The 27286-nt window shown below is 44.2% G+C and overlaps 1 protein-coding gene across 1 annotated transcript in view; it reads left to right on the top strand.

Moving 5' to 3' along the window:
• antxr1c (ANTXR cell adhesion molecule 1c) overlaps positions 1-10405 on the top strand; it is a 38689-nt gene extending 28284 nt beyond the window's left edge. Inside the window, exon 18 of the mRNA XM_012920834.3 lies at positions 7427-10405. Coding sequence (XP_012776288.1) covers positions 7427-7690 — 264 coding nt within the window. The 3' untranslated portion in view covers positions 7691-10405. The remainder of the gene's footprint in view (positions 1-7426) is intronic.
• Positions 10406-27286: the final 16881 nt, after the last annotated feature.

The raw sequence follows: 27286 nt of genomic DNA, 5'->3' as shown, positions 1-27286 counted from the left end.
CATGGTTTAGTTTTAACGCCTGAGGCCTTTCTATCAAAAAGCCTTAGATAAGAGTTTGGGCTGAATGTTGGGAGAGGAAGCTCTCTAGGGATGCTTTAAATCCCGCCGACAATCTTAGCAAAGACTGTTTTAATGTTTAAATGTGTTGCATATTATTTTCATCTCTGTTGGTCTTAAAGGCAACTTTGTAATTCAATGATAGATCATAACTGTGTTGCACTACCCTCAAATTCTCTATGGTTTGACTAAAAGCCATTTTGGTGACATATACAGTTGTTAGCATTTCCTTTTTCCCCTCCCTTGATTCTTCTCCACCTTTTTCCTTTTGCCAGTTGTTTCCTCCCTGTTTCTTTTCTTTCCTCTCCATAGCTCACTCTCCTGCTGATCGGGACCCATCCAAAGCACTAGTTAAAATCCGGCCTTATTAGCAGAAAATTTCCAGTGATCTTCTTTAGCAGGAATTCCACATTTAAGACTGTTTTCTGGGCACAACGAACATGTACAGCGATAGAATTTGCAGCCACATAATAAACATTCAGATTCCCCAAGACCTAAAAAAGTCACCCTCAGCTTCCAATTCCATCTTCACCAAAGACAACCTGGCACACAGATAAAAAGAGATTTCCTTAATGACAAATTTCTCTTACTCAGAAAAGCTTTTTTTAATGATGATTGCTCGGCACGCTCAACATGACGCAATGCCTATTTTGTTGAAGAAATCCTCTCTTTCCAACGATGTCGCCTCCACCAGTCATTTGTGGTTTGTAACAAAAGAAGCAGGCCTACAGGCCAGCGTGCCGGCTCGTTTCCAGGCAGAATAATATGTTTTTATTAAAGAGGAAACAGCAGAAACAAGAGTCAGACACCTCATTCCCTTTTATGTTACCTGAAAAGCTGGTGGTTTTCAATTTCATCCTGAGGTTTTCAGATCTACAGTCTCACACTGCAAAGCTGGCACACATTCAAATCCATAAGAAAACTCTCTAAATTAGTTCCATCTGCATTCCCGCATGCATGTTTCTTTATGCTAATTGCAACAGCATGACTGTCACCCTGGGGACTGACTTCGGCTGCAGTCCTGTAACAGTGAACTCATTTTGTGGTAATGCAACTTCCTGTTTTTTTTAATGATGGTAAAAACCCCAAAATATTTTAATAATCAAGCAGTACACAAGCTGTTTCCTATTGTTGTCAGAAAACTCACAGTTTGCTTGGTTGCTCATTGGTTTATTTTCTGTCATTAAGACACAAAGTCTAAACCTGTACGCTGTAGACTGCACAGACAGATGTTTACAGTCCTCACACAGCAGTGGACCAATCAAAAACTCTGACCAAGAAAGAACTATTTATTATATCAAAACAAATAAGAAAGCAAATGTGTATGTCTGGGTTTTTTTTTATCCAAAAGTATCTGATTGACGGTTAATTTGGTAACGAAATGATTGTGATCACTCTACTAGAAACACTGCTATTATCAGACACCCACGCAGTTGCTCAGTAGGATCAGATACAGTCTCAATCTTTTTTGGCTGTTCCATTTTCTTTTCACTGATAACATGATTATACACTGAACAAAAATATAAACGCAACACCTTTGTTACTGCTCCCATTCCCCATGGGATGGACGTAGAGACCTAAAATTCATTCCAGATACACAATATAACCATCCCTCCCAAACAGTGGTCACAAATCAGTCCAAATGTGTGGTAATAATAATAATAATAATAATAATAATGGATACTTTATTGATCCCCATGGGGAAATTACTTGTTTTTCTCTGCATTTGACCCATTCACTCAGTGAAGCAGTGGGCAGCCCACTAAGCAGGCGCCCGGGGAGCAGTGTGTAGGGACGGTACCTTGCTCAGGGGTACCTCAGGGTAGCCGTTAAGCAAGGTACCGTCCCTACACACTGCACTGGTAGTGGGCACATCTGCTATATTGAGATAATCCATCCCACCTCACAGGTGTGCCACATCAAGATGCTGATCTGACATCATGAGTAGTGCACAGGTGTACCTCAGACTGCCCACAACAAAAGGCCACCCTGGAATGTGCAGTTTTGACTCACAGCAAAATGCCACAGATGCCACAAGCAATGAGGGAGCGTGCAATTGGCATGCTGACAGCAGGAATGTCAACCAGATCTGTCGCCCGTGCATTGAATGTTCATTTCTCAACCATAAGCCGTCTCCACAGGCGTTTCAGAGAATATGACAGCACATCCAACCGGCCTCACAACCGCAGACCTCGTGTAACCACACCAGCCCAGGACCTCCACATCCAGCAGGTTCACCTCCAAGATCGTCTGAGACCAGCCACCCAGACAGCTGCTGGAACAATTGGTGTGCACAACCAAACAATTTCTGCACAAACTGTCAGAAACCGTCTCAGGGATGCTCAACTGCATGCCCGTCGTCCTCATCGGGGTCTTGACCTGACTCCAGCTCGTCGCCGTAACAGACTTGTGTGGGCAAATGCTCACATTCGATGGCGTCTGGCACGTTGGAGAGGTGTGCGCTTCACGGATGAATCATGGTTCACATTGTTCAGGGCAGATGGCAGCTGAGAATGTCCCAGTTCTTGCATGGCCAGCATACTCACCGGATATGTCACTCATTGAGCATGTTTGGGATGTGCTTGACCGGCGTATACGACAGCGTGTACCAGTTCCCACGAATATCCAACAACCTCGCACAGCCATTGAAGTGGAGTGGACCAACATTCCACAGGCCACAATTGACAATCTGATAGACTCCATGCGACCATGTGTTGCACTGCATGAGGCAAATGGTGGTCACACCAGATACTGACCGGTTCTGGGTCCCCAGACCCCCAATAGTGCAAAAAACTGCACATTCCAGGGTGGTCTTTTGTTGTGGGCAGTCTGAGGTACACCTGTGCACTACTCATGATGTCAGATCAGCATCCTGATGTGGCACACCTGTGAGGTGGGATGGATTATCTCAATATAGCAGATGTGCCCACTACCACACATTTGGACTGATTTGTGACCACTGTTTGGGAGGGATGGTTATATTGTGTATCTGGAATGAATTTTAGGTCTCTACGTCCATCCCATGGGGAATGGGAGCAGTAACAAAAGTGTTGCGTTTATATTTTTGTTCAGTGTATAAAAAAGATAGAACTAAAACTTTCCCTTGCTAAAACAAAAGTCAGAGGACATTCAGTGATGATCAAGTATGACGATTCGGTTCAATTCAATTTTATTTATACAGCACAAAATCAGAACAAGAGTCGCCTTAAAGCGCTTTATATTGTAAATTAAACCCTTCAATAATACATCCATAGAAAAAAAATCAACAATCATATGACCCCCTATGAGCAAGCACTTTGGTGACAGTGGAAAGGAAAAACCTCCAGCAGAACCAGGCTGAGGGAGGGGCGGCTATCGGCCACGACTGAATGAGATAACAGCACCAAACATGATTGTGCTTTTTTAATATAGGATGATGGATTCATGGTAATGAATGCAAAAGACTTGGATTGACTGACTTGACTAAAATTAGGTCATTTGGTGAGGAACGACCTTCTGCCAAAAAAATACCCAAACCAGCATCTGTTCTGTTAGTGGGACAGCTGGTCCTGAAAGAAGATGCCATTTAAATTAGCAAGTGGGCGATACCAGAGCCACATTTGTGATTCAGATGAGCTGTCCAGGGTTAAAGAGAGGAAGTGTGTTTGTGCTCCTGAGCGTCAGGTAAATTTACTATAGGATCCTGTAGTGCTTAAAAATATGTAGTGTTCTATAGAGCAATGACTACACTGTTTCTCGCTCAGCAATGAACCTACTAACATCTCTGCTTCTTTAAATTGTTCATCAAAGGGATGTTTGAGGAATTTTTGGTGCTCCCAAAGAGGTTTCAGCCAGAGACAGCAGCATAGCTAAATCTCCAGCGTGACAATAAATCACTCTGTTTTTAAGCATTTTATTCAGCTGGTATTTGATTTTTTTGTTTCAACTATAACAGACATTTATGTTTGTCGAATAATCAGAAATAACACAAATTTGACTTGCTGTCGAATGCAGTAGCATTGACTCTTTGCCATATGTGAGTTTTCATCCCTAAAAGCCTGTTTTTAACCGTGGAAAAATACTGCAGCAGCAGTGTGTGAGAATGTGTGTGTGTACTTGAAGAGTTACAGTAAAAGTTTCTAAACTGGAGAACGGAGTTAGCCATTATGCGAATGTGTGTCACCAAACCACATCCATTACACTGACGTCAGAGTGTACAGTATGAAGCAGAGCTAGTGCCTCCCCTCTTTGTCTTTCACTGACATAAACACGGAGCTCTACAGGGAGCCATTTAGCTGGCTGAAGGACACGAGGTAATGCCTTTGGCAGATGTCTGCCAGGCCCGTCTTCAGAAGCCAACTGAACAAAACTCTCTCACACATACACACACATACATTTTGCGTTGTCCTAGACAATTTAATGACCTTGGTAAGACTGTAGACAGTGGTGGAGGTCAGTGAAAAAGACCAAGCGAGTGTGGCTTTCTTTAATCCAGGAAAATGTCGAGAGGTTCAAACCACAGCTGGGTGCTAACAGAGTGACGTTCAAGAAGCAAAGATGGATTAAGGATGAAGAAATTGAAACAAAATTCACATACAATTAATGTCAACATTTCTTAGTTAAATACTTATCTCAGCCCCCCACAGTGTAATTAGTTTAATGATTTTTGTTATTCTTCAAACACCTTTTTTGAAAAGGTTTTCGAGGCTTCTTGAAAGACGCTCTTCTTTGGATGTTGGCTGCGTTTTTCTGTTCTCTGTTAAAATGATGCCAGATTGATTCATTGAGGTGTGGGCTCTGGGGAGGCCAATCCACGACTGATAGTTCTTCATTGCGTTTTCTTTTGTCCGTCCAGGTGTGCTTTCATTATTGGTGGAGTATTTGAGATCATTGTCATGCTGAAAAATAAATCCATTGCAAATCAAACACTTTCTTGGTATTGCATGGTGGATCAAACCCTACTTGTAGTCTTGACCATGTCTGCACTGAGTTGTTGCAATGAGAGTGGCTGATTAGATATTTGCGAGCTGAGCAGGTGCACCTAACAAAGTGGCTGATGAGTGTATGTATGTGTTGCTGAAAAAGACACTGCTTAATCTGCATCATGCATTTTTTATATATTTACCTTATTTTTAACATCTAAAGTATCTCTTAGCTTTAAGTTACTCTGATGAACGTCAACATCAGTGCCAGAGTGGAGTCTGTTGTAGATCCAGAGATGTTCTTGCTAAATGGAAGAAGACAGGAGAGGTTGGTTGGCTTGAATAAAGGGAAAAACTTAAGAATGGGAAATTCTCTCAGTTCAGTTTGGATTATTCTGTCTTTCATTTCTTCTCTGGCTATTTTTCTCTGTGTCTCACTTTTACTCACTGTCGTGCTTTATCTGCAACACTGTCACATTATATTAACATTAAAGATCAAAATCTATCTTCCCTTGTGCCTAAGGTCTTTTTCATTAGAGTTTTACAAGTGACATCATTTCCCATTCCTTCGTTTTCCACTATGTAAAACCAGGGACCTGCGGCTCAAGTCGCTGATACTGCTTATTAGCAGATTAACATTACTTCATTCCACCCTGACTGCCAACCGCATGCAGCTATGCAGCGGGTAGAGTTTCATTGGTAACAGTGACCTCTGTGAACTCGCTGAAACCAGTGGTTGGTGTAACATTTTATGAGTAACTAAAATGTGATTTCTGTCTAAATAAATTTGTTGCTTTTACGCCCTGATAAGTCAACCTGTTAAAGTATTCCAGCTTCACTGCTAACTTTTACCACCTCTGGCACAGTTCAGCCCCAGCCTCTAACCCTAATCTTCTCTCTCCATATGGACCGTCGGCATTCGGACCTACAGTTCTCGGTACAGAACATTGGACTAGCAGGGATAATTTGGAGTGGGGGCGTAAAAGCGGGGATTTAAGCATAATCTGGAACACCAGCTGGCCACACACACAGACTGGCACACACAAGCATACAAAGAGCAGTGACTGTACCATGACCTGAGCTCGGATGCCTTCTTAGCCCAGATGTAGCCTACTTTAGATTAGACACTTTTTTCCTCCAGATTCTTTTTAATCTAAAACAACTCTCATGTATAGATTATGTATTATATATTGCATCAGATGCTTTTTATCTGTAGTATTTTCCATGTTATCTTAAAAAAATACCACGTTTAACAACACATACTCTGTGTCTCAATTCAGATGTTTCATTCAGTACTTTTCCATGTAATACTCTATTAATTTATTTGTGCAATGCTTGAATTTTGGCAAGGTAGTGTGATGACTGGAAATGGGTACAGCAGCATTGGATCACAAATGCCATGCAGCTGCTGCATTTGCTGAACATAAGTAATATTATATTTATCTATCCTGAAGATGAGAACGTAACATGCATAAACACACAAAAAAAAAACCACCTCACGTACCATCACTGACTGAAAACTACTGTTGTTGCTATGCTACAGTGATCCTATGGATGGAAACTGCTCCAAGATCATATTTACCCTAAATTAACAGCAAAATGACACAGGTCCTTTGTGACCAGTTGCAAAGAGATGCAGATGAGTTGAGCTCATTGGTACAGACAGACTGACAGAGATTGATTGTAACCATGTTGGTAGTATGTCTGAGAATGATTGCAGTGAATCTGAGTTTAACTGTGATTGTTTGGAGAAGGATTATCTACTCAAGGTAACCTGATCAGTTGCCTTGTAATCAAAATGACTCAGAAGTTTAGGGCGTTCCATCCCTAACCTCTGTGCGATCTGTTGGTCACCACAACAACCTGAACATTCGGGAGTTAAAAATGCGCTGGAGAGCAGGGTGAAATTTTGTTTTATAGGTTGCTGTCCTATTTTTACTCTTTATTTCATGCAGCTGTGCTTTTTAGTGTGAACGCATAGAAGGGTAAATTATAAAATTTGTGTTATTTTAGGAAGGGGTCGGAGTCTGCAGCAAAAGGCTCTGTGAGGATGGTCATATGGTGGTTTTAGTTAGCATGGTAATATGCTGACTGTGCAGATTTGTGGCTGTGTGGTTTACATTCAAAGCCCTGTTAGCATGCTAGCCGGTAGGAAAAAAATTACATGTATTCTCTGCATGACTCTATTTACAAGATTTCTTTGTATCAGACAAAGAGATCATTTCAAGATGAGCCTTATTACAGCTGGTTAGATATTTCATTGTAAACATTAGCATCGTGGTTGCTAATGCTAGGCGCCATTAGATATCATTCATCACCGTGACTATCTGCTAATACTTCAGTCTGGACTAAGTTTGGGGTCCAACCAACATGAAAGACCTGAAAACAGGATTATATAATTATTTTATGTTTATTTTAAAAATTATTTTAAAGCTTTTTTAATCCCACTTTTCTTTCTTTTCCTTTAGGGTCGATGCATAAACTTCACAAGAGTGAAAGAGGAGTCAGCGGCAGCCAAGGCCCCACCTCGTACCCCTATCCACACCCCTTCGCCACCACCACCAGACTACCGCCCCATAACTCGCACCACTCCACCATCTACCACTGCCACCAGCCCCCCTGCCAGATCTCCACCATCAGGCCAGGTGCCCCCAGGACCACCGCCATCACGCACTCCCCCAGGGCTTCCCTGTGCACCGCCATCGCGTCCTCCCCCAAGCCTTCGACCCTAAATCACACAGACAAACTCCTCCCACCTTACCAATGCACCTGCTTTGATATCACATTGATATTACCGTCCTGTTGACTAGTTCTTTCACTTTGAAGGTTGTGGGCCTCACTGCCAAAGGTACTCCTACTATAAGCCAAAGATCAGCAGTATATTGAATCCCAGTTGTTCTGTGTGCCACATCTGGTATGGGATAGCATATCAAGTGAAACTGTTAGCTGACAATTAAGCCTTTTTAATACAGGATATCTAACTGTGCTCTGTATGTAGTTTTTTATGTGGCAATTTAAGATTGAACCTCCAAAAAAATAAAATATAGTCACATGAAAAAGTTTTCACAGGCCTCTGTGCAGTTCTGTGAAAAACAAAGTGCAACCCAGGATTGTAGAACCACCATTAGCAGCAATAACGTGAAAAGATGGATGGATGGATATTTATGGCATTGCTTAAGTTCACTTGACTCAGTGACTACAAGCTGTCCAGGTCCTTTAACTACAAAACAAGTTGAAATCATCACCCCTCCACCACAGTGCTTGACAGTTGGTATTAGGAAGTTTATGTTTATATGCTTTATATACTCCACTTTGGTTTTATCTGTCCAAAGGACATTGTTCTTCCAGAATACTTGTGATTTGTTCAGATGCAACGTTACAAACCTAAGCCCTGCTTTCGTGCTGTCATGTCAAGCCATACTGGTTCAGTCTTTTTGTTACTTTACTGTCGTGAATTTTAGTACTTAACATATTAACCGAGGCCTGTTGAGTCTGAGATGTAGCTCTTGAGATTTTTGCTGTTTCTCTGAGCATTGCATGGTCTGGCATTAGTGTGACTTTGCTGTGATGATGCGACTTGCTTCTACTTACTTTATGAACTCCAGTAAGGATGTAAGGAGTTTTTAACAGAGCTGATTAGAGTCCTGGTAAACCTTTCTTTTTCATATGGCTGTGAAAAAGACTATGTGACTATTTGCTGATAAGCAAAAAAATTATTTTGCATAGCAGTTCAACTTAATATTCTGTCTCATATAAAGTGAATGGGGCTATTTGGGAAAGTATTTTACTTTGCATTTGTGAAATCAGGGAGGATTGTTGCTGGACAGCAAAGCATGTGGGAACGGAAAAGTCCAAAAAGAAAGATTACTGCAATGGATGAAAGTTCTTTGTTGTCTCTATCAACTACTGAGTTAGGCCTTTGTTAAGTTAAAATCACAGTAACTGTATTAAGTGCTAGGTAGAATCAATTGGCTTATTTCTCCATTGCTGTGTGACCAATGAAGGGTTTTTCAGAACTGGATTTCCAAGTAATCTTAGCTGATCATATTTTTAATGGTGTTACGTAACTGATAAGAAACATATGTTTTTCTAAATTTCTTCAAAAAGATTTGCAATTTGGTGCTGTTTTGTTACCCAACAACAACGTGCCAAAGTAACAAATCCCGACTATATAGTCCAGAGATGATCCAGTTATATAATTTGTGGTCAGGTTTTTGTACCTTTTGTGACAGGGAAGTGTACGGAGGTTATGTGGAAGGTGTGTTTTTACAGTATATGTTTGAGATGTGTTTTAAATACTTTGTTGGTTGATATCTTGAGGCTTTGGAATTTGTCCTTAACCGCATTTTCATGTAGTTGATTTTAGGTTACAGCAATTTATGTTTTTTGGTTTGTTTTGATTTTGGTTTTTTTTGTAACTGCGCACATAGACTGCTGGGAAATTACAATGTGTATTTGCTTTTTTTTAGCAGTGAAGCTGATGAAATCAATCTTCAAAAATCAGGTTCATGTCTCTCCTCACATTTTTATACACAATGCTGATACTGTACTTTAATACCATTATTATGTGTATTGTATGTCTTCAGTTATATCATCACCGGTCACGTTGCAACTGCAGGGCAGTTCAAAGCGCATCTAATTTATTTTACTCCCCGACAGAAATATAGGAGAGTACTTGAATATTGACAAGGTGTCCAATCACCGAGATGAACACTGTGTGAACAGTTAGGAAACACAACAGATAACCATTTAAAGGTCATTTTAGGCTTACCAGCATTTATCAGCCCCTTAGCTACACTAAAAATGAGCATTTTGGTAAATCTGAAAAAGATTTTGTCTACATTAGAAAATCGTTCTAGCTAGCAGATAAAAAGACAATTTTTTAGCCTAGCATTAACTCATCGTAATTGAGATCAAACCTGCCAGAAATTAGCAAAAACATTTAGATTTCTTGGTTTAGGAAAGAGGTTGAAACTGCTGGTATTCCTCCTATATCCGATGCCCTTTCAAGTTTTCTTCTTCATCATCTTTTTTTTTTATAATTACAATTTCAATGTACGTCATTCACTTGTGTCCTGTACCGTTGTGTTGCTACATGCATTGGTAACAGCTGAAAAACTCCAATTAGCTCATTGTAGTTCATACCTTTGATGTCAACGTGCTAAATCAAACCAGTTGGTTTGTTGTAATGTCCATAAACAAAATGTAACATTAGCAAGACAAACACATGCTTTGCTAGCAGTTTCTAGCATCGTATTTGGCTGCATTGCCTGTTGCTTGGAGGTGTTGTATGGCCCTACAAGGTGTCAGTATATACATCAGGGAAGAGGATGAAAATGGAGATTATACCACCAGCCACCCTGTTTTCTATGGCTCCGTTTGATATCCTGCTATGGATTACTGTTACCTTTTTGTTTTTATGTGCCACTGCAAAAAATACGATTCTGCCTTAGTATATTTTTTTATATTCTGCTAATTGAGTTCAACTGTAATAAGAAATAAGAAATGCAGCATACGAGTATAAACAGCAGTACTGAAGCAAATATGAAAGACGTATATAATTTTCTGTTGTTTGATGTGACTTTTTGAACAGTATCAATAAAGGTTGACTCCTAAGCTTCTAAAGAAAGTTTCATCTTTGTGATCTTTGTTAGATTCATATAAATGCCTGCGTTACTGATTTGGACAGTTTCATACTCTCCCAGCTGACTCCCCATATACATTTTGACTTCACTCATAGGCCCAAGATGTATGTACTATTTCCAGTCACTAGTGAAAAATGTTTATTTGCTGATCAGTTGGCATGTGGTCGCTGGCTATTCCTTTTGATTGCTTTGGTCATTTGCAGATGGACGAGTTCACCTGTAATTTGCGCCTCTCTGTAAACAGAATGCCACCAAAATAAAAACTAATGCATTACCACTGAAACCAACATGTAAAAGGCACAAGTTCGTTAGAAGGCAAACATTAACTGTTTATTCTTTCTTGCACTTTTCGAACAGTTTCTTTATCATTTGGTCAGCAGTTGGAAAGTGTTTGCAGACAGATCAGCATCTATCATGAGAACTACTGGCAAACTGTCATCCAAAGCAGTGGGGGGGGGGGGGGGTGGCTTACTGGGCTTAAGCCCGGGTTGTTTTGTCAGAAGCCCGGGGTCTTTTGGAGTGTAATTTTTTCATAGTTAGATGCCTGGCTGACAACTGTATAAAACAAAAACTTCACACAATATTCGAAGCACATAGCGCACACTGTGGGAATTTACGACTGTGCGTAAATCCCCCCTAATATTGGTACGATCCGAGCTCAGACACTAAGCGACTGAGCGGGTGGAGCTGCTGCCTGTGAGTGCGCTGTTGGAGAAGCGCAGCCAGGCAGACAGAGGAGAACTGAAGTTTGAGCAGGTACCAAAGCAAATCATTCGTACTGTACAAATAATGTAAATATGACGGTGCATCACGAAAGATTTATGTCAAACTGATCACTTGACCCATATTACGTTACTTGCGCTTCAAGTGAATCAACAAATTGCGAAATGAAAAGCCGAACAACAACAACAACAATGCTGTTTCTTTAGAGAGTCTTAGCTTACATGTGTTTATTTCATATTTTCAGTTGTTTCCCTCCACGGCTAAATAAATCGGTTTCAGTTATGTACTGAAATATAAGAATGGACATTAGAGGCTTCTTTCAAAGAAAAAACTCAGGTAAATGTTATTTTATATATTATGTTTTGTATGTTGTTCAGTATTTTTCTATGCAAAACAAGAGGAATTTCAATACACAACAGTATATTCACAGTTGAAACCAGATATTTACATACACTTTATGGAAAACACAAGAACATTTTTTTTACTGTACAACATCAATTTAGAGCAAACTTGTTTTGTTTTGGATAAATATTGAAATATCTTTTGAATTAGTTAAATGTCAGAATAAAGAGAGACAGAGCTGTCTATTTTTTATCACTTTCATCAAATTTAGGAGTACATGTACACTAAGTTTATTGTTAATTAATAAGAAACTCCAGACGTTTCTGTTCTGAGCTGAAGAAGCTTCTGATAGGTTAGTAGAGTCCATGTGAGTAAATTGGTGGCACACCTGTGGATGCATATAAGGCAAAACACAGAGCCTGTTTCTGTGACATGGGAAAATCAAGAGATGTCAACCAAAACACCAGGAAAAGAATCGTGGAGCTCCATAAGTGTGGCTCAATTATGAATACAATTTGGTGCCATTTACAATTAAGAAACACAGACAGTTTCTCTCTTTACTCTTAAAGTTAACAAATATGTTTTTATATTTACTTATCTAAAAAAATAAACATTTAGTCTGATTTGATGTTACAATTTAAAAAGTGTTTTTACCTGAAGAGTAAATATCTGGTTTCCACTGTATATTTGATGATGTTGGTGTTTGGCTTGATTGTCAGCACAAAGAGGGAGAGAGAGGAACAGAGAGGGAGAGAGAGGAACGGAGAGGGAGAGAGAGAATGAGAGAGAGGAACAGAGAGGGAGAGAGAGGAACGGAGAGGGAGAGAGAGAATGAGAGAGAGGAACAGAGAGGGAGAGAGAGAGGAACAGAGAGGGAGAGAGAGGAACAGAGAGAGAGGGAGAGGAACAGAGAGGGAGAGAGAGAATGAGAGAGAGGAACAGAGAGGTAGAGAGAGAGGAACAGAGAGGGAGAGAGAGAGGAACAGAGAGGGAGAGAGAGAGGGACAGAGAGGGAGAGAGAGGAACGGAGAGGGAGAGAGAGAGGGAGAGAGGAACAGAGAGGGAGAGAGAGAGGAACAGAGAGGGAGAGAGAGAGGAACAGAGAGGGAGAGAGAGAGGAACAGAGAGGGAGAGAGAGGAACGGAGAGGGAGAGAGAGAGGGAGAGAGGAACAGAGAGGGAGAGAGAGAGGAACAGAGAGGGAGAGAGAGAGGGAGAGAGAGGGAGAGAGAGAGAGAGGAACAGAGAGGGAGAGAGAGAGGAACAGAGAGGAACAGAGAGGGAGAGAGAGGAACGGAGAGGGAGAGAGAGAGGGAGAGAGGAACAGAGAGGGAGAGAGAGAGGGAGAGAGAGGGAGAGAGAGAGAGAGGAACAGAGAGGGAAAGAGAGAGGGAGAGAGAGGAACAGAGAGGGAGGAACAGAGAGGGAAAGAGAGAGGGAGAGAGAGGAACGGAGAGGGACAGAGAGAGGAACAGAGAGGGAGAGAGAGGAACAGAGAGGGAGAGAGAGGGAGAGAGAGGAACAGAGAGGGAGAGAGAGAGGGAGAGAGAGGAACGGAGAGGGAGAGAGAGGGAGAGAGAGGAACGGAGAGGGAGAGAGAGGAACAGAGAGGGAGAGAGAGGAACAGAGAGGGAGAGAGAGGAACAGAGAGGGAGAGAGAGGGAGAGAGAGGAACGGAGAGGGAGAGAGAGGAACAGAGAGGGAGAGAGAGGAACAGAGAGGGAGAGAGAGAGGGAGAGAGAGGAACAGAGAGGGAGAGAGAGGAACGGAGAGGGAGAGAGAGGAACAGAGAGGGAGAGAGAGGAACGGAGAGGGAGAGAGAGGGAGAGAGAGGAACGGAGAGGGAGAGAGAGGAACAGAGAGGGAGAGAGAGGAACAGAGAGGGAGAGAGAGGAACAGAGAGGGAGAGAGAGAGGGAGAGAGAGGAAGAGAGAGGGAGAGAGAGGAACAGAGAGGGAGAGAGAGGAACGGAGAGGGAGAGAGAGGGAGAGAGAGGAACGGAGAGGGAGAGAGAGGAACAGAGAGGGAGAGAGAGGAACAGAGAGGGAGAGAGAGGAACAGAGAGGGAGAGAGAGAGGGAGAGAGAGGAACAGAGAGGGAGAGAGAGGAACAGAGAGGGAGAGAGAGGAACGGAGAGGGAGAGAGAGGAACAGAGAGGGAGAGAGAGAGGAACAGAAAGGGAGAGAGAGGAACAGAGAGGGAGAGAGAGAGGGAGAGAGAGGAACAGAGAGGGAGAGAGAGGAACAGAGAGGGAGAGAGAGGAACAGAGAGGGAGAGAGAGAGGGAGAGAGAGGAACAGAGAGAGAGGAACAGAGAGGGAGAGAGAGAGGGAGAGAGAGGAACAGAGAGGGAGAGAGAGGAACGGAGAGGGAGAGAGAGGGAGAGAGAGGAACAGAGAGGGAGAGAGAGGAACAGAGAGGGAGAGAGAGGAACAGAGAGGGAGAGAGAGAGGGAGAGAGAGGAACGGAGAGAGAGGAACAGAGAGGGAGAGAGAGAGGGAGAGAGAGGAACAGAGAGGGAGAGAGAGGAACGGAGAGGGAGAGAGAGGAACAGAGAGGGAGAGAGAGGAACAGAGAGAGAGGAACAGAGAGAGAGGAACAGAGAGGGAGGAACAGAGAGAGAGGAACAGAGAGAGAGGAACAGAGAGAGAGGAACAGAGAGGGAGAGAGAGAGGGAGAGAGGAACAGAGAGAGAGGAACAGAGAGAGAGGGAGAGAGAGGAACAGAGAGGGAAAGAGAGAGGGAGAGAGAGGAACAGAGAGGGAGAGAGGGAGGAACGGAGAGGGAGAGAGAGGAACAGAGAGAGAGGAACAGAGAGGGAGAGAGAGAGGAACAGAGAGGGAGAGAGAGAGGGAGAGAGGAACAGAGAGAGAGGGAGAGAGAGGAACAGAGAGAGAGGAACGGAGAGGGAGAGAGAGGGAGAGAGAGGAACAGAGAGAGAGGAACAGAGAGGGAGAGAGAGGAACAGAGAGAGAGGAACAGAGAGGGAGAGAGAGGAACAGAGAGGGAGAGAGAGGAACAGAGAGAGAGGAACAGAGAGGGAGAGAGAGAGGAACAGAGAGGGAGAGAGAGGAACAGAGAGAGAGGAACAGAGAGGGAGAGAGAGAGGAACAGAGAGGGAGAGAGAGGAACAGAGAGAGAGGAACAGAGAGGGAGAGAGAGAGGGAGAGAGAGAGGAACAGAGAGAGAGAGAGAGGAACAGAGAGGGAGAGAGAGGAACAGAGAGAGAGGAACAGAGAGGGAGAGAGAGAGGAACAGAGAGGGAGAGAGAGGAACAGAGAGGGAGAGAGAGGAACAGAGAGAGAGGAACAGAGAGGGAGAGAGAGAGGGAGAGAGAGAGGAACAGAGAGAGAGAGAGAGGAACAGAGAGGGAGAGAGAGGAACGGAGAGGGAGAGAGAGAGGGCGAGGGGAAAAGAGAGGGAGAGAGAGGAACAGAGAGAGAGGAACAGAGAGAGAGGGCGAGGGGAAAAGAGAGGGAGAGAGAGGAACAGAGAGAGAGGAACAGAGAGGGAGAGAGAGGAACGGAGAGGGAGAGAGAGAGGAACAGAGAGAGAGGAACAGAGAGGGAGAGAGAGGAACAGAGAGGAAAAGAGAGGAACAGAGAGGGAGAGAGAGGAACGGAGAGGGAGAGAGAGAGGAACAGAGAGGGAGGAACAGAGAGGGAGAGAGAGAGGGAGAGAGAGGAACAGAGAGGGAGGAACGGAGAGGGAGAGAGAGGAACAGAGAGGGAGGAACGGAGAGGGAGAGAGAGGGAGAGAGAGGAACAGAGAGAGAGGAACAGAGAGAGAGGAACAGAGAGGGAGAGAGAGGAACAGAGAGGGAGAGAGAGGGAGAGAGAGGAACAGAGAGGGAGAGAGAGAGGGAGAGAGAGGAACGGAGAGGGAGAGAGAGGGAGAGAGAGGAACGGAGAGGGAGAGAGAGGAACAGAGAGGGAGAGAGAGGAACAGAGAGGGAGAGAGAGGAACGGAGAGGGAGAGAGAGGAACAGAGAGGGAGAGAGAGGAACAGAGAGGGAGAGAGAGAGGGAGAGAGAGGAACAGAGAGGGAGAGAGAGGAACGGAGAGGGAGAGAGAGGAACAGAGAGGGAGAGAGAGGAACGGAGAGGGAGAGAGAGGGAGAGAGAGGAACGGAGAGGGAGAGAGAGGAACAGAGAGGGAGAGAGAGGAACAGAGAGGGAGAGAGAGAGGGAGAGAGAGGAACAGAGAGGGAGAGAGAGGAACAGAGAGGGAGAGAGAGGAACGGAGAGGGAGAGAGAGGGAGAGAGAGGAACAGAGAGGGAGAGAGAGGAACAGAGAGGGAGAGAGAGGAACAGAGAGGGAGAGAGAGAGGGAGAGAGAGGAACAGAGAGGGAGAGAGAGGAACAGAGAGGGAGAGAGAGGAACGGAGAGGGAGAGAGAGGAACAGAGAGGGAGAGAGAGAGGAACAGAAAGGGAGAGAGAGGAACAGAGAGGGAGAGAGAGAGGGAGAGAGAGGAACAGAGAGGGAGAGAGAGGAACAGAGAGGGAGAGAGAGGAACAGAGAGAGGGAGAGAGAGAGGGAGAGAGAGGAACAGAGAGGGAGAGAGAGGAACGGAGAGGGAGAGAGAGGGAGAGAGAGGAACAGAGAGAGAGGAACAGAGAGGGAGAGAGAGAGGGAGAGAGAGGAACAGAGAGGGAGAGAGAGGAACGGAGAGGGAGAGAGAGGGAGAGAGAGGAACAGAGAGGGAGAGAGAGGAACAGAGAGGGAGAGAGAGAGGGAGAGAGAGGAACAGAGAGAGAGGAACAGAGAGGGAGAGAGAGAGGGAGAGAGAGGAACAGAGAGGGAGAGAGAGGAACGGAGAGGGAGAGAGAGGAACAGAGAGGGAGAGAGAGGAACAGAGAGGGAGAGAGAGGAACGGAGAGGGAGAGAGAGAGGGAGAGAGGAACAGAGAGGGAGAGAGAGGAACAGAGAGGGAGAGAGAGGAACAGAGAGGGAGAGAGAGGAACGGAGAGGGAGAGAGAGAGGGAGAGAGGAACAGAGAGGGAGAGAGAGGAACAGAGAGGGAGAGAGAGAGGGCGAGGGGAAAAGAGAGGGAGAGAGAGGGAGAGAGAGGAACAGAGAGAGAGGAACAGAGAGGGAGAGAGAGGAACAGAGAGGGAAAAAGAGAGGGAGAGAGAGGGAGAGAGAGGAAAAGAGAGAGAGGAACAGAGAGGGAGAGAGAGAGGGAGAGAGAGGAACAGAGAGAGAGGAACAGAGAGGGAGAGAGAGGAACAGAGAGAGAGGAACAGAGAGGGAGAGAGAGGAACAGAGAGAGAGGAACAGAGAGAGAGGAACAGAGAGGGAGAGAGAGGGAGAGAGAGGAACAGAGAGAGAGGAACAGAGAGGGAGAGAGAGGAACAGAGAGAGAGGAACAGAGAGGGAGAGAGAGGGAGAGAGAGGAACAGAGAGGGAGAGAGAGGAACGGAGAGGGAGAGAGAGAGGGAGAGAGAGGAACAGAGAGGGAGAGAGAGAGGGAGAGAGAGGAACAGAGAGGGAGGAACGAAGAGGGAGAGAGAGGGAGAGAGAGGAACAGAGAGAGAGGAACAGAGAGGGAGAGAGAGGGAGAGAGAGGAACAGAGAGAGAGGAACAGAGAGAGAGGAACAGAGAGGGAGAGAGAGGAACGGAGAGGGAGAGAGAGGAACAGAGAGAGAGGAACAGAGAGGGAGAGAGAGGGAGAGAGAGGAACAGAGAGAGAGAGAGAGGAACGGAGAGGGAGAGAGAGAGGGAGAGAGAGGAACAGAGAGGGAGAGAGAGAGGGAGAGAGAGGAACAGAGAGGGAGGAACGAAGAGGGAGAGAGAGGGAGAGAGAGGAACAGAGAGGGAGAGAGAGAGGGAGAGAGAGGAACAGAGAGGGAGGAACGAAGAGGGAGAGAGAGGGAGAGAGAGGAACAGAGAGGGAGAGAGAGAGGAACAGAGAGGGAGAGAGAGGAACGGAGAGGGAGAGAGAGAGGGAGAGAGGAACAGGGAGGGAGAGAGAGGAACAGAGAGAGAGGGAGAGAGAGGAACAGAGAGGGAAAGAGAGAGGGAGAGAGAGGAACAGAGAGGGAGGAACAGAGAGGGAAAGAGAGGAACAGAGAGAGAGGAACAGAGAGGGAGAGAGAGGAACAGAGAGAGAGGAACAGAGAGGGAGAGAGAGGAACAGAGAGGGAGAGAGAGGAACAGAGAGGGAGAGAGAGAGGAACAGAGAGGGAGAGAGAGGAACAGAGAGAGAGGAACAGAGAGGGAGAGAGAGAGGGAGAGAGAGGAACAGAGAGGGAGAGAGAGGAACGGAGAGGGAGAGAGAGAGGGAGAGAGAGGAACAGAGAGGGAGAGAGAGGAACGGAGAGGGAGAGAGAGAGGGAGAGAGGAACAGAGAGGGAGAGAGAGGAACAGAGAGGGAGAGAGAGGAACGGAGAGGGAGAGAGAGAGGGCGAGGGGAAAAGAGAGGGAGAGAGAGGAACAGAGAGGGAGAGAGAGGAACAGAGAGGGAGAGAGAGGAACAGAGAGGGAGAGAGAGAGGGCGAGGGGAAAAGAGAGGGAGAGAGAGGAACAGAGAGAGAGGAACAGAGAGAGAGGAACAGAGAGGGAGAGAGAGGAACGGAGAGGGAGAGAGAGAGGAACAGAGAGAGAGGAACAGAGAGGGAGAGAGAGGAACAGAGAGGGAGAGAGAGGAACAGAGAGGAAAAGAGAGGAACAGAGAGGGAGAGAGAGGAACGGAGAGGGAGAGAGAGAGGAACAGAGAGGGAGGAACAGAGAGGGAGAGAGAGAGGGAGAGAGAGGAACAGAGAGGGAGGAACGGAGAGGGAGAGAGAGGAACAGAGAGGGAGGAACGGAGAGGGAGAGAGAGGGAGAGAGAGGAACAGAGAGAGAGGAACAGAGAGGGAGAGAGAGAGGGAGAGAGGAACAGAGAGAGAGGAACAGAGAGAGAGGGAGAGAGAGGAACAGAGAGGGAAAGAGAGAGGGAGAGAGAGGAACAGAGAGGGAGAGAGGGAGGAACGGAGAGGGAGAGAGAGGAACAGAGAGAGAGGAACAGAGAGGGAGAGAGAGAGGAACAGAGAGGGAGAGAGAGAGGGAGAGAGGAACAGAGAGGGAGAGAGAGGAACAGAGAGAGAGGGAGAGAGAGGAACAGAGAGAGAGAGAGAGGGAGAGAGAGGAACAGAGAGAGAGGAACAGAGAGGGAGAGAGAGAGGAACAGAGAGGGAGAGAGAGGAACAGAGAGGGAGAGAGAGGAACAGAGAGAGAGGAACAGAGAGGGAGAGAGAGAGGGAGAGAGCAGAACAGAGAGGGAGGAACAGAGAGGGAGAGAGAGAGGAACAGAGAGAGAGAGAGAGGAACAGAGAGGGAGAGAGAGAGAGGAACAGAGAGGGAGAGACGGAGAGGAACAGAGAGGGAGAGGGAGAGGGAGAGGAACAGAGAGGGAGAGAGGGAGAGGAACAGAGAGGGAGAGGGAGAGGAACAGAGGGAGAGAGGGAGAGGAACAGAGAGGGAGAGAGGGAGAGGAACAGAGAGGGAGAGAGGGAGAGGAACAGAGAGGGAGAGAGAGAGGAACAGAGGGAGAGAGGGAGAGGAACAGAGAGGGAGAGGGAGAGGAACAGAGGGAGAGAGGGAGAGGAACAGAGAGGGAGAGGAACAGAGAGGGAGAGGGAGAGGAACAGAGAGGGAGAGGGAGAGGAACAGAGGGAGAGAGGGAGAGGAACAGAGAGGGAGAGAGGGAGAGGAACAGAGAGGGAGAGAGGGAGAGGAACAGAGAGGGAGAGAGAGAGGAACAGAGAGGGAGAGGGAGAGGAACAGAGGGAGAGAGGGAGAGGAACAGAGAGGGAGAGGAACAGAGAGGGAGAGGGAGAGGAACAGAGGGAGAGAGGGAGAGGAACAGAGAGGGAGAGAGGGAGAGGAACAGAGAGGGAGAGGGAGAGGAACAGAGAGGGAGAGAGGGAGAGGAACAGAGAGGGAGAGAGGGAGAGGAACAGAGAGGATTTTCCACATGCCTTCATTCTCCCGTGGCTTCTTTATTTCAGATGGAGTGATTTCCCTTTAATTTTCCTGAATACTTCAGGAATACACCATTGGCTCCTTCCTGATATATAGTATATAGTATTTGTATTTGTATTCTATTTTTATCTTATTGTATATTTATTTTATTTTATTCTACTGTATATAGTATTTTATTTTATTCTATTCTGTACAGTTGTGTACTGTATTTATTCTTATTGTATTCTAATTTTTGCCTCATAACTTTTGCACTGTCCACTTCCTGCTGTGACAAAACAAATTTCCCACGTGTGGGACTAATAAAGGTTATCTTATCTTATCTTATAATAAGCTTATTGGTAACCTGTCAACCTCTGCCTCCCTAATTGTCAGGAAATGATGTCACAGGAAGACCTGAATTCAAGTGTATCAGAGCATCACCTTCCTGCTCAGTAAATTGCCAACAACCCTGCATGTAACACTGATAAATTAGTATATATGAAGACACAATCTGCGCTTAGAGCATACTCAGAATCTCTTTGTCTTTGGTTGGTAATGAGTTTAATACAGCCTGAACAGTCCCCATGAGCAGATCCAGCTGGATAATTACTGTGGAGTCTGCGTTTTTCCCCTCTGCATGCAGAGGAGAGAAGGATGTGGGATGTTGAAAGGGGAGGGCTGAATGAGAAAAAATGGAGAAAAGAATGGAGAAAATGAGGCAGTCGGTCCTCAAACAGACTTGAGGGAGAGCTGAAGAAAGCAGAAAAGTAAGAATAACAGCAGGTGGGACTCTCCCTTCCTGTCGCATCACCTTCCCGATCCTCCGTCCTTGTCATCCTTCACTTTTGCTTAAATGTTTATGTCTTTGCTTTTTTGTTTTTGTTCAAAATAATAAACCATAAATCCCGCCTGGATAATTGGACACACACTGAGAGATTAGCTCAGCCAGAATGCTCTATCAAAGCACAGTTTGAGTATATCTCAGGTTTATAGCAGTGCTCTAACTAAACTTTGTGGCCTTGATTAAAAGAAACATATTTTTCCACTTCTCAAACCTACAGCTGACAGCTAAAAAGTTCTCTGCATCCTAATTTACTCTTAACAAAGCTGCACAGGGTTACAAGTGGGAATTAAGCGGCTCTGCAGCCACACCACAACAATAATTTTCAAGATAGCTCTCTGTTTATAGTCTGGCTCACAGATATTCAGACGATATTTGTGGCAAGTAAATTCGGCAACCCACCCATCCACCCCCAAAACACCACAATGTATCTGCGTAAAGCTCCCGCGAAACATTTCTTTATGTAAAATTTAAGTCAACATACAGAGTAATGAGAGGTGGATGAGTTATTGCCATATGATTATGATTGTGACTAAATGGCAGCTGCATCATTTATAGTCCAAGACATGTTTACAGCTGTTTCTTTCCCTCCCTCCCTCTTTCTCTCTCGAGGCTGAAGAAAACCGAGGCCCATAGGAATGTGCTGATGGCTGAGGGTTTCATCTTGGTCTCACATTACCACCAAGACTGAACCTCACTGACCCAGCATGCACGCACGCACACACACACACACACACACACTGGTATTTGTCATTGTGCCTGTATTTTGATGCCCTTAGTATCCATGGTAACTGGTGTTAGTGCAAACAGCAGGCTGGAAAGATAGAAAGCTGTCCCGTTAGCACTGCGGTGGTTCATTATGACCGTATTTGCTATTTCTGAACCTCCACACATGACTACAACGCATGAATGTTAATTTTAACTTTATTAATATTTCTGCACAGTCACTTGAAAATGTTAATGCAACACGAGAATCTCTTTTTTCCCATTAAATCACAATTCTTGCTGCGGGCATGTGGGGATACATTTGTTACAAAGATCTAGCCATAGCGTATTTCTAATGTCGCTTTTTTACTCAGCATTGACAACTTGAGTTGCATCGTAAAGAGGAAAAAAAGCTCAATTTTAGACCTCCAGCACGATTTTGGAAATATGAATCATATATCAAAAGTGCACGTTGCTGGGGTCATAATATCTGTGCTTTCAGCCTGAGATTGAAGGTCGCGACAGCCATCCCGCGATCGGTTCAATAAAGACCACCTGGCCGTCAACTCTGAAGGAGTTTTCCAGCACTGGTGATGTTGTGGACTTTGGAAAACCCCAAGTGTCACAGAAGGCTGCTCCAACCTTCCACTGGAAGCTACTGCTGACTCATACTGCTGCAAGACTGTGTGTGTGTGTGTGTGTGTGTGTGTGTGTGTGTGTGTGTGTGTGTGTGTGTGTGTGTGTGTGTGTGTGTGTGTGTGTGTGTGTGTTCGGCTTTCAATTTGATTTCAGGCTTTCATTCAACTCTTTTCATTTACACTTACTGTATTAACACTAATCCCTAATCATGCCCCACAGTAACAACTGCCAGTGTCTGGATCTATGTCTGCCAAATCATATACAGTATACTCACTGGCCACTTAGCACTTAGCAAGTTCAGCAATAACACATGTATTTAATAAACTAATCCTATGGCAGCTACTCAATGCATTAATGGAAGCTGAAGTCCAAACCGAGCATCAGAATGAGGAAAAAAAGTGATTTAAGTTACTTTGAAAGTAGTGATGTGTCGGTCGCGAACGAAATGGCTCTTAGAGCCAGATCTTTGACATGAACGACGCGAGCCGGCTCCTTATCGCGAGCTGTGTGGTTTTTTTTCTTCTTTCTCTCACCCTCTCTCTCGCACTTTGTCCCGCTTCACTCCGCACACGAGCCTTGTGCTTGCACTGGGAAGGGGAGGGGCCGTAGTTACACTCGCAGTAGCACAGGAACAGAGCAGGAGGGAGAGAGAGAGAAAGAGAGCCAGGGACAACAACGTCACATTAGAAAGGTATAGTAATCATCCACAACTGTTTTCAGTTGCGGATGATAAACGATTCAGAAAGTTTATTCATGCAGGTCCATATGACAGAGAATATGCATCTTCTGTTTGTTTTCATATTTTAATTTATATTTAATTGTGTTGTGGTTTGCAGTGTTTTGTGTTGTTTCACTTTAAATTTGTTTAAAAGGAAAAAGCTGAAAATTTAAATAGTTAAATGCATATATTTATATACAAACATATATAAATAAAACCACTTTTTTTACATTAGTAATTCCTTTTGTGCATAATTTTATATTGTTGTTAATAATAAATTAATTAAAGCAACAAAACAACCTAAAGAGCCGGCTCTTTTTAGTGAGCCGAGCCGAAAGAGCCGGTTCTCTAAAAAGAGCCGGAAATCCCATCACTATTTGAAAGTGCCATTGTTGCTAGGACCAGACAGGCGGGTGTTAGTATTTCAGAAAGTGCTGATCTGCTGGGATTTTCCCAAACAGTCATATTTAGGGTTTACAGAGAACAATCAGAAAAAGAGAAGAAAATAACAGTGAGTGTCAGTTCTCTGGGTGACAAAGCTTCACTGATATTAAAGATCAGAGGAGAATGGTCAGAAGGCAACAGTAACTCAAGTAACCATTAATTACATCAAACTTTTTTCAGAGATGCAGAAGAGCATCTCAGTGCCACTCTTGTCAGCTATGAACAGGAAAATGAGATTACAAATCACACACAACTGGATGATTGTAAGAGTGGATAAGTCTCGATCTCTTGTGTAGCATTCAGAAGTTAAGGTGAGAATGTGGCATACTTAAACATAAAACATGGATCCATCCTGCCTTGTAACAATGGTGGTGAAGGTGTAATGGTGTGGGGGATATACTTTGCACACTATGGTAGCAACTGAGCATGGTTTTAATGCATCAGCCTGCCTGAGTTATTGTTGCTGTCCAGCCCTTTATGACCACAGTGTTCTCATTAAATGATCTCAAACGGGTTTCTTGAACACGCCAATTCACTCTTTTAACTGCATTCAAATGGCCTCCACAGTCACCATATCTCAGTCCAGTTCTCCACCTTTGGGATTTGGTGCAACAAGAGATTCATGTCATGAATGTGCAGCTGACAAATCTGCAGCAGCTGTGTGATGCTGTGATGTCAATGTGAACCAAAATCTCTGAAGAACGTTTCCAGCACCTTGTTGAATGGATGTCGGGAAGAATTAAAGGCGGTTCCAAAGGCAACAGAGGCTCCAACCCAGTATTAAGTAATATATTAGTGTATATTACCTTCAGTTTACTAAAACGTCCTGAATGCATTTAAATTTAATCTTCCACACTCTTTATATTAATCAAGATATGATGGCTGCAAGCTCGTACAATATCCCGTCTTTGTAGCAACAGAAATGACAGTTAGGAACATCCTGTCAGATGTGTTTGTGTGGGTCCACTCGCTTTCCACCAACCACAAATACATGTACTTTTGTCGCATTAAGCTGTGTTTGTTATCATAACTCACAATGGGTCAGTCCTCAGCTCTACAAAGAATCTACAACTGTAACATAAAAACCGTCAGCTATTACTAAACTAATACTAATAATTAATAGTTATGAATAACAATCAAACTTCCCACTTTTGTGCCATGTGCAAGTCTCTTGCTTTGGATCCTGCTCCCCAAAGGAAGGGAAGACTCCTACGCACAGCTGAAAGCAACAAATATGTTTTCAGCTCCTGTGAACAACGTGGTTCTCAAACGCCTTCTGGCTTGCCCCAATTTAGAAGCAAATTCTGACCCCCACAACTCACTATTTCTATCAGCCGCCAAACAAAGATTAGCCTGATAGCATCTGCACATTTGTACATGTTTCAGAACAATCACATTCACGCACCTCAGTTTCCCATCATTCACCTGGTTGTCCAAACCCCACGTGCAAACTTTTAGAACAAGTCATTTTAAATGGCAAACTTCACGGTCACTGGGTAAAAAAGAAAAGCCCGCTTTTGTCGGTCATAGTCTAAAAATGCTAAAGCTATTTTCTGATGTTAAAATGTCCCTCTGTGGGTGTCAGCTGAGCAACGACTGGTCGAAGTAAGTCAAAAAAAAAAAAAAAGAAGAAAAGTGAAGCAGCCACTGTGCCGGCTCTGCTCTGAGGTGAAAGGAAATACAGTCCTGTGATGCAAACGTGGCACCCGGAGCTGCCCTCCCTCCACACACCCACATGCCCCACTCCCCCCTCTGTGCTTCCTCTCTCCTTCTGCCAAGCCAACATGACCGCTCAGGCCCCAGGGGCAACTTGTGTGGCACAGACTACCCTCCCCTTCCATTTCCACCTCTTCTCCTTTACCTCCACCACCTCAGTTATACACATTACATGTGCTCGCGATCTTGTAGTGTCTGTCTAACTCTGCCATTACCTTTCACCACTATCTATACTACTATAACAGCTCTGTATGAGCTATGGAAGTTCTCTGTAATGATTCTAAAAAGCACCAAACCAGCAAACTTATAGAATAATATTTTCATGTAGCACCAGTCACAGTGTAGTTATAAAACGATTGCTACTGTAACATTGTTACATTGTGTTCAGGTTGGTCTGACCCAGACTGTCTCCATTAGGCTTTGATTGTACCTTAGACCCTTTATTACACTGCAACCCCCCCGACAAGAAGCATAAACAGAGCTCACAGCGTGTTCCTTCCACACGCTCAGGCACACACATGGAGCTTGTTTTCAGGGATCAAGAGAAATGAGGGTGGCCTGGTTTTAAAATGAGATGGTGGGAGGGGGGGGGGGTGGAGGATGGGGGTGAAGCAATTCAAAAACTATCATCTATTCTCTAAAGTTGTTTTCTTAAAGGTCTCTGACCAGTGATGGAAGAAGCACAAATACATGGTATCAAAGCTACTACAAACAAATGTCCAGACATTTTGTTAGCACATATAAAGCAGAATGAAGTCTGCAATCTGCAGGATTACTTTAATATTATATGTTATGTATCAATAGTGTAAAATACACCATAATGATATACTAGAAGAAAGAAGAGTAAAATAGAAGCACTTGAATAAAATACTTTAAAAACTGGATTTAAGTACAGTAACGTTGTAAATTTATTTTCACCAGTGAATGTGCAAAGAGCTGATTCTGGTTTGACATCATTTGTGGTTGGAGTAAATCATTTGTGTGCATTTAGATTATTTTTTAAGACGGTTTCATTAAAAGCTGCCATAGAGCAACAGAATTGTGCTGCAGAGGTGCAATTAGAAAGGGTTGAAAAATAGCAGTTATTGTACTGCTCATGGGTTACATGTTATTTTCAGCTGTTGAATGTGATATTTATGTGTGTTATCACTGCATGACCTCATCAGAGGCCTGTACTACAGCAGATTTGAGCGTACTGAGGTCACTTTAAGCCTGCGTCTTTAGCATTTTAAAACCAGTGTAATGATAACTTACACTGCAGACCTAACCTGGACTGGATCAGGTTCATGATAAAAGATCAGTAGATATGAAATTACTGCTCACTGACCAGTTACATGTCTGAAAAATTATGTTCATAGAAAAGACATTAATTGGGTGAAGCAAGTTTTAAAAAGTTTTTAAAGTCTGTGTATTTCCTTGACAAGCAATATGTATTTCAAATTTAATATTCAACCACTAAAACTATTTTTTTTTCTTTTAAGGAATGCAAGTAAGTAGCTGTCATTTTGTATCTTAATATATTTTTTCATTTTTTTGAAATATGAAAATTATTTACATTCAATTCAACTACAATAGTTTTTGTATTAAAAATATTCTTTTGATTAAAGATCGTGGGGAAAATAAAATGTTGCTTCTGAGGAAATCATTGATACTCTCCATTCAGAAAATAAGTAACTAAATAAATCTACGTCCACTGTGACCTCCACTTCCTAATAAAAGCTTCACATCACTGGAAGGAAGAGCGGGTGAGTTCACGTATAAAGACACAGGAGACATGATGTGACCAAACTCTGGGATCAGATACATTTCTCACAGTTACACAGCATTTACTTCAGCTAGCTGCACAGCCAGGACACACACAGGCTTGCTCCGTTCTCATGCTTCAAATGCACTCATGTCCCTCACTTTTCCATATTTTCTGGAAGCCTTGCTTGCACAAATCCCCACATCCTATCATCATGCCCCTAGAAAGCAAATGGAGAAGTCATTGCCAGACATTTAACTGAAGTAATCAGTGCTGATATAATAAAGAGTCTCAGGTTTCAGATCATGTTTAAACAACAGTGTTTCGGTTGCAACCATCTCAGCATCTTTTCTTTGTCTTTTTTCTGACATGTATGAAATCATCAGGTAAACACCTGGATTTAACAAAGCAAATAGGTAAGCACTTTCCACTGGATAATTACTACAGCTACCAACAGGCTATTTAACCCAGTGATGCAGAGAGAAGCTTCTCATTTCTCATTGGAAGACATATTGTGTGGTTGTGGAAAACATATTTGTTTTTTCAGAAGGGTCAAACTACTGGCATGCATCAAGCAAAGAAGACAACTAATGAGGTTGTTGAAACTACTAAAACCAGATTAAGAACAGCCCAACACACTATGAATAGCAGAAAGAAAAGTGGTGAACCAACGTCTTCAGTGTGAAAGTAAAAGCCTCAAGAAAACCACTTCTCAGTGAGGCTAATCTGGAAAAAAAGAAACAGGCCTCAGGTTGCTAGGGAGCATAAAGACTAGTGTCTGGAGCAATGGAAAAAGGGTCATGTGATCTGACGAGTCCAGATTTACTCTGTTCCTGGGTAGGAAAAAAGGCATGTGAAGTGATGCCCA

This window comes from Maylandia zebra, linkage group LG8 (assembly GCF_041146795.1).
Source record: "Maylandia zebra isolate NMK-2024a linkage group LG8, Mzebra_GT3a, whole genome shotgun sequence".
NCBI classification, from domain to species: Eukaryota; Metazoa; Chordata; class Actinopteri; order Cichliformes; family Cichlidae; genus Maylandia; species Maylandia zebra.
Note: the sequence above shows the minus strand (reverse complement) of the source record. Positions and strands in the feature narration are given on the sequence as shown.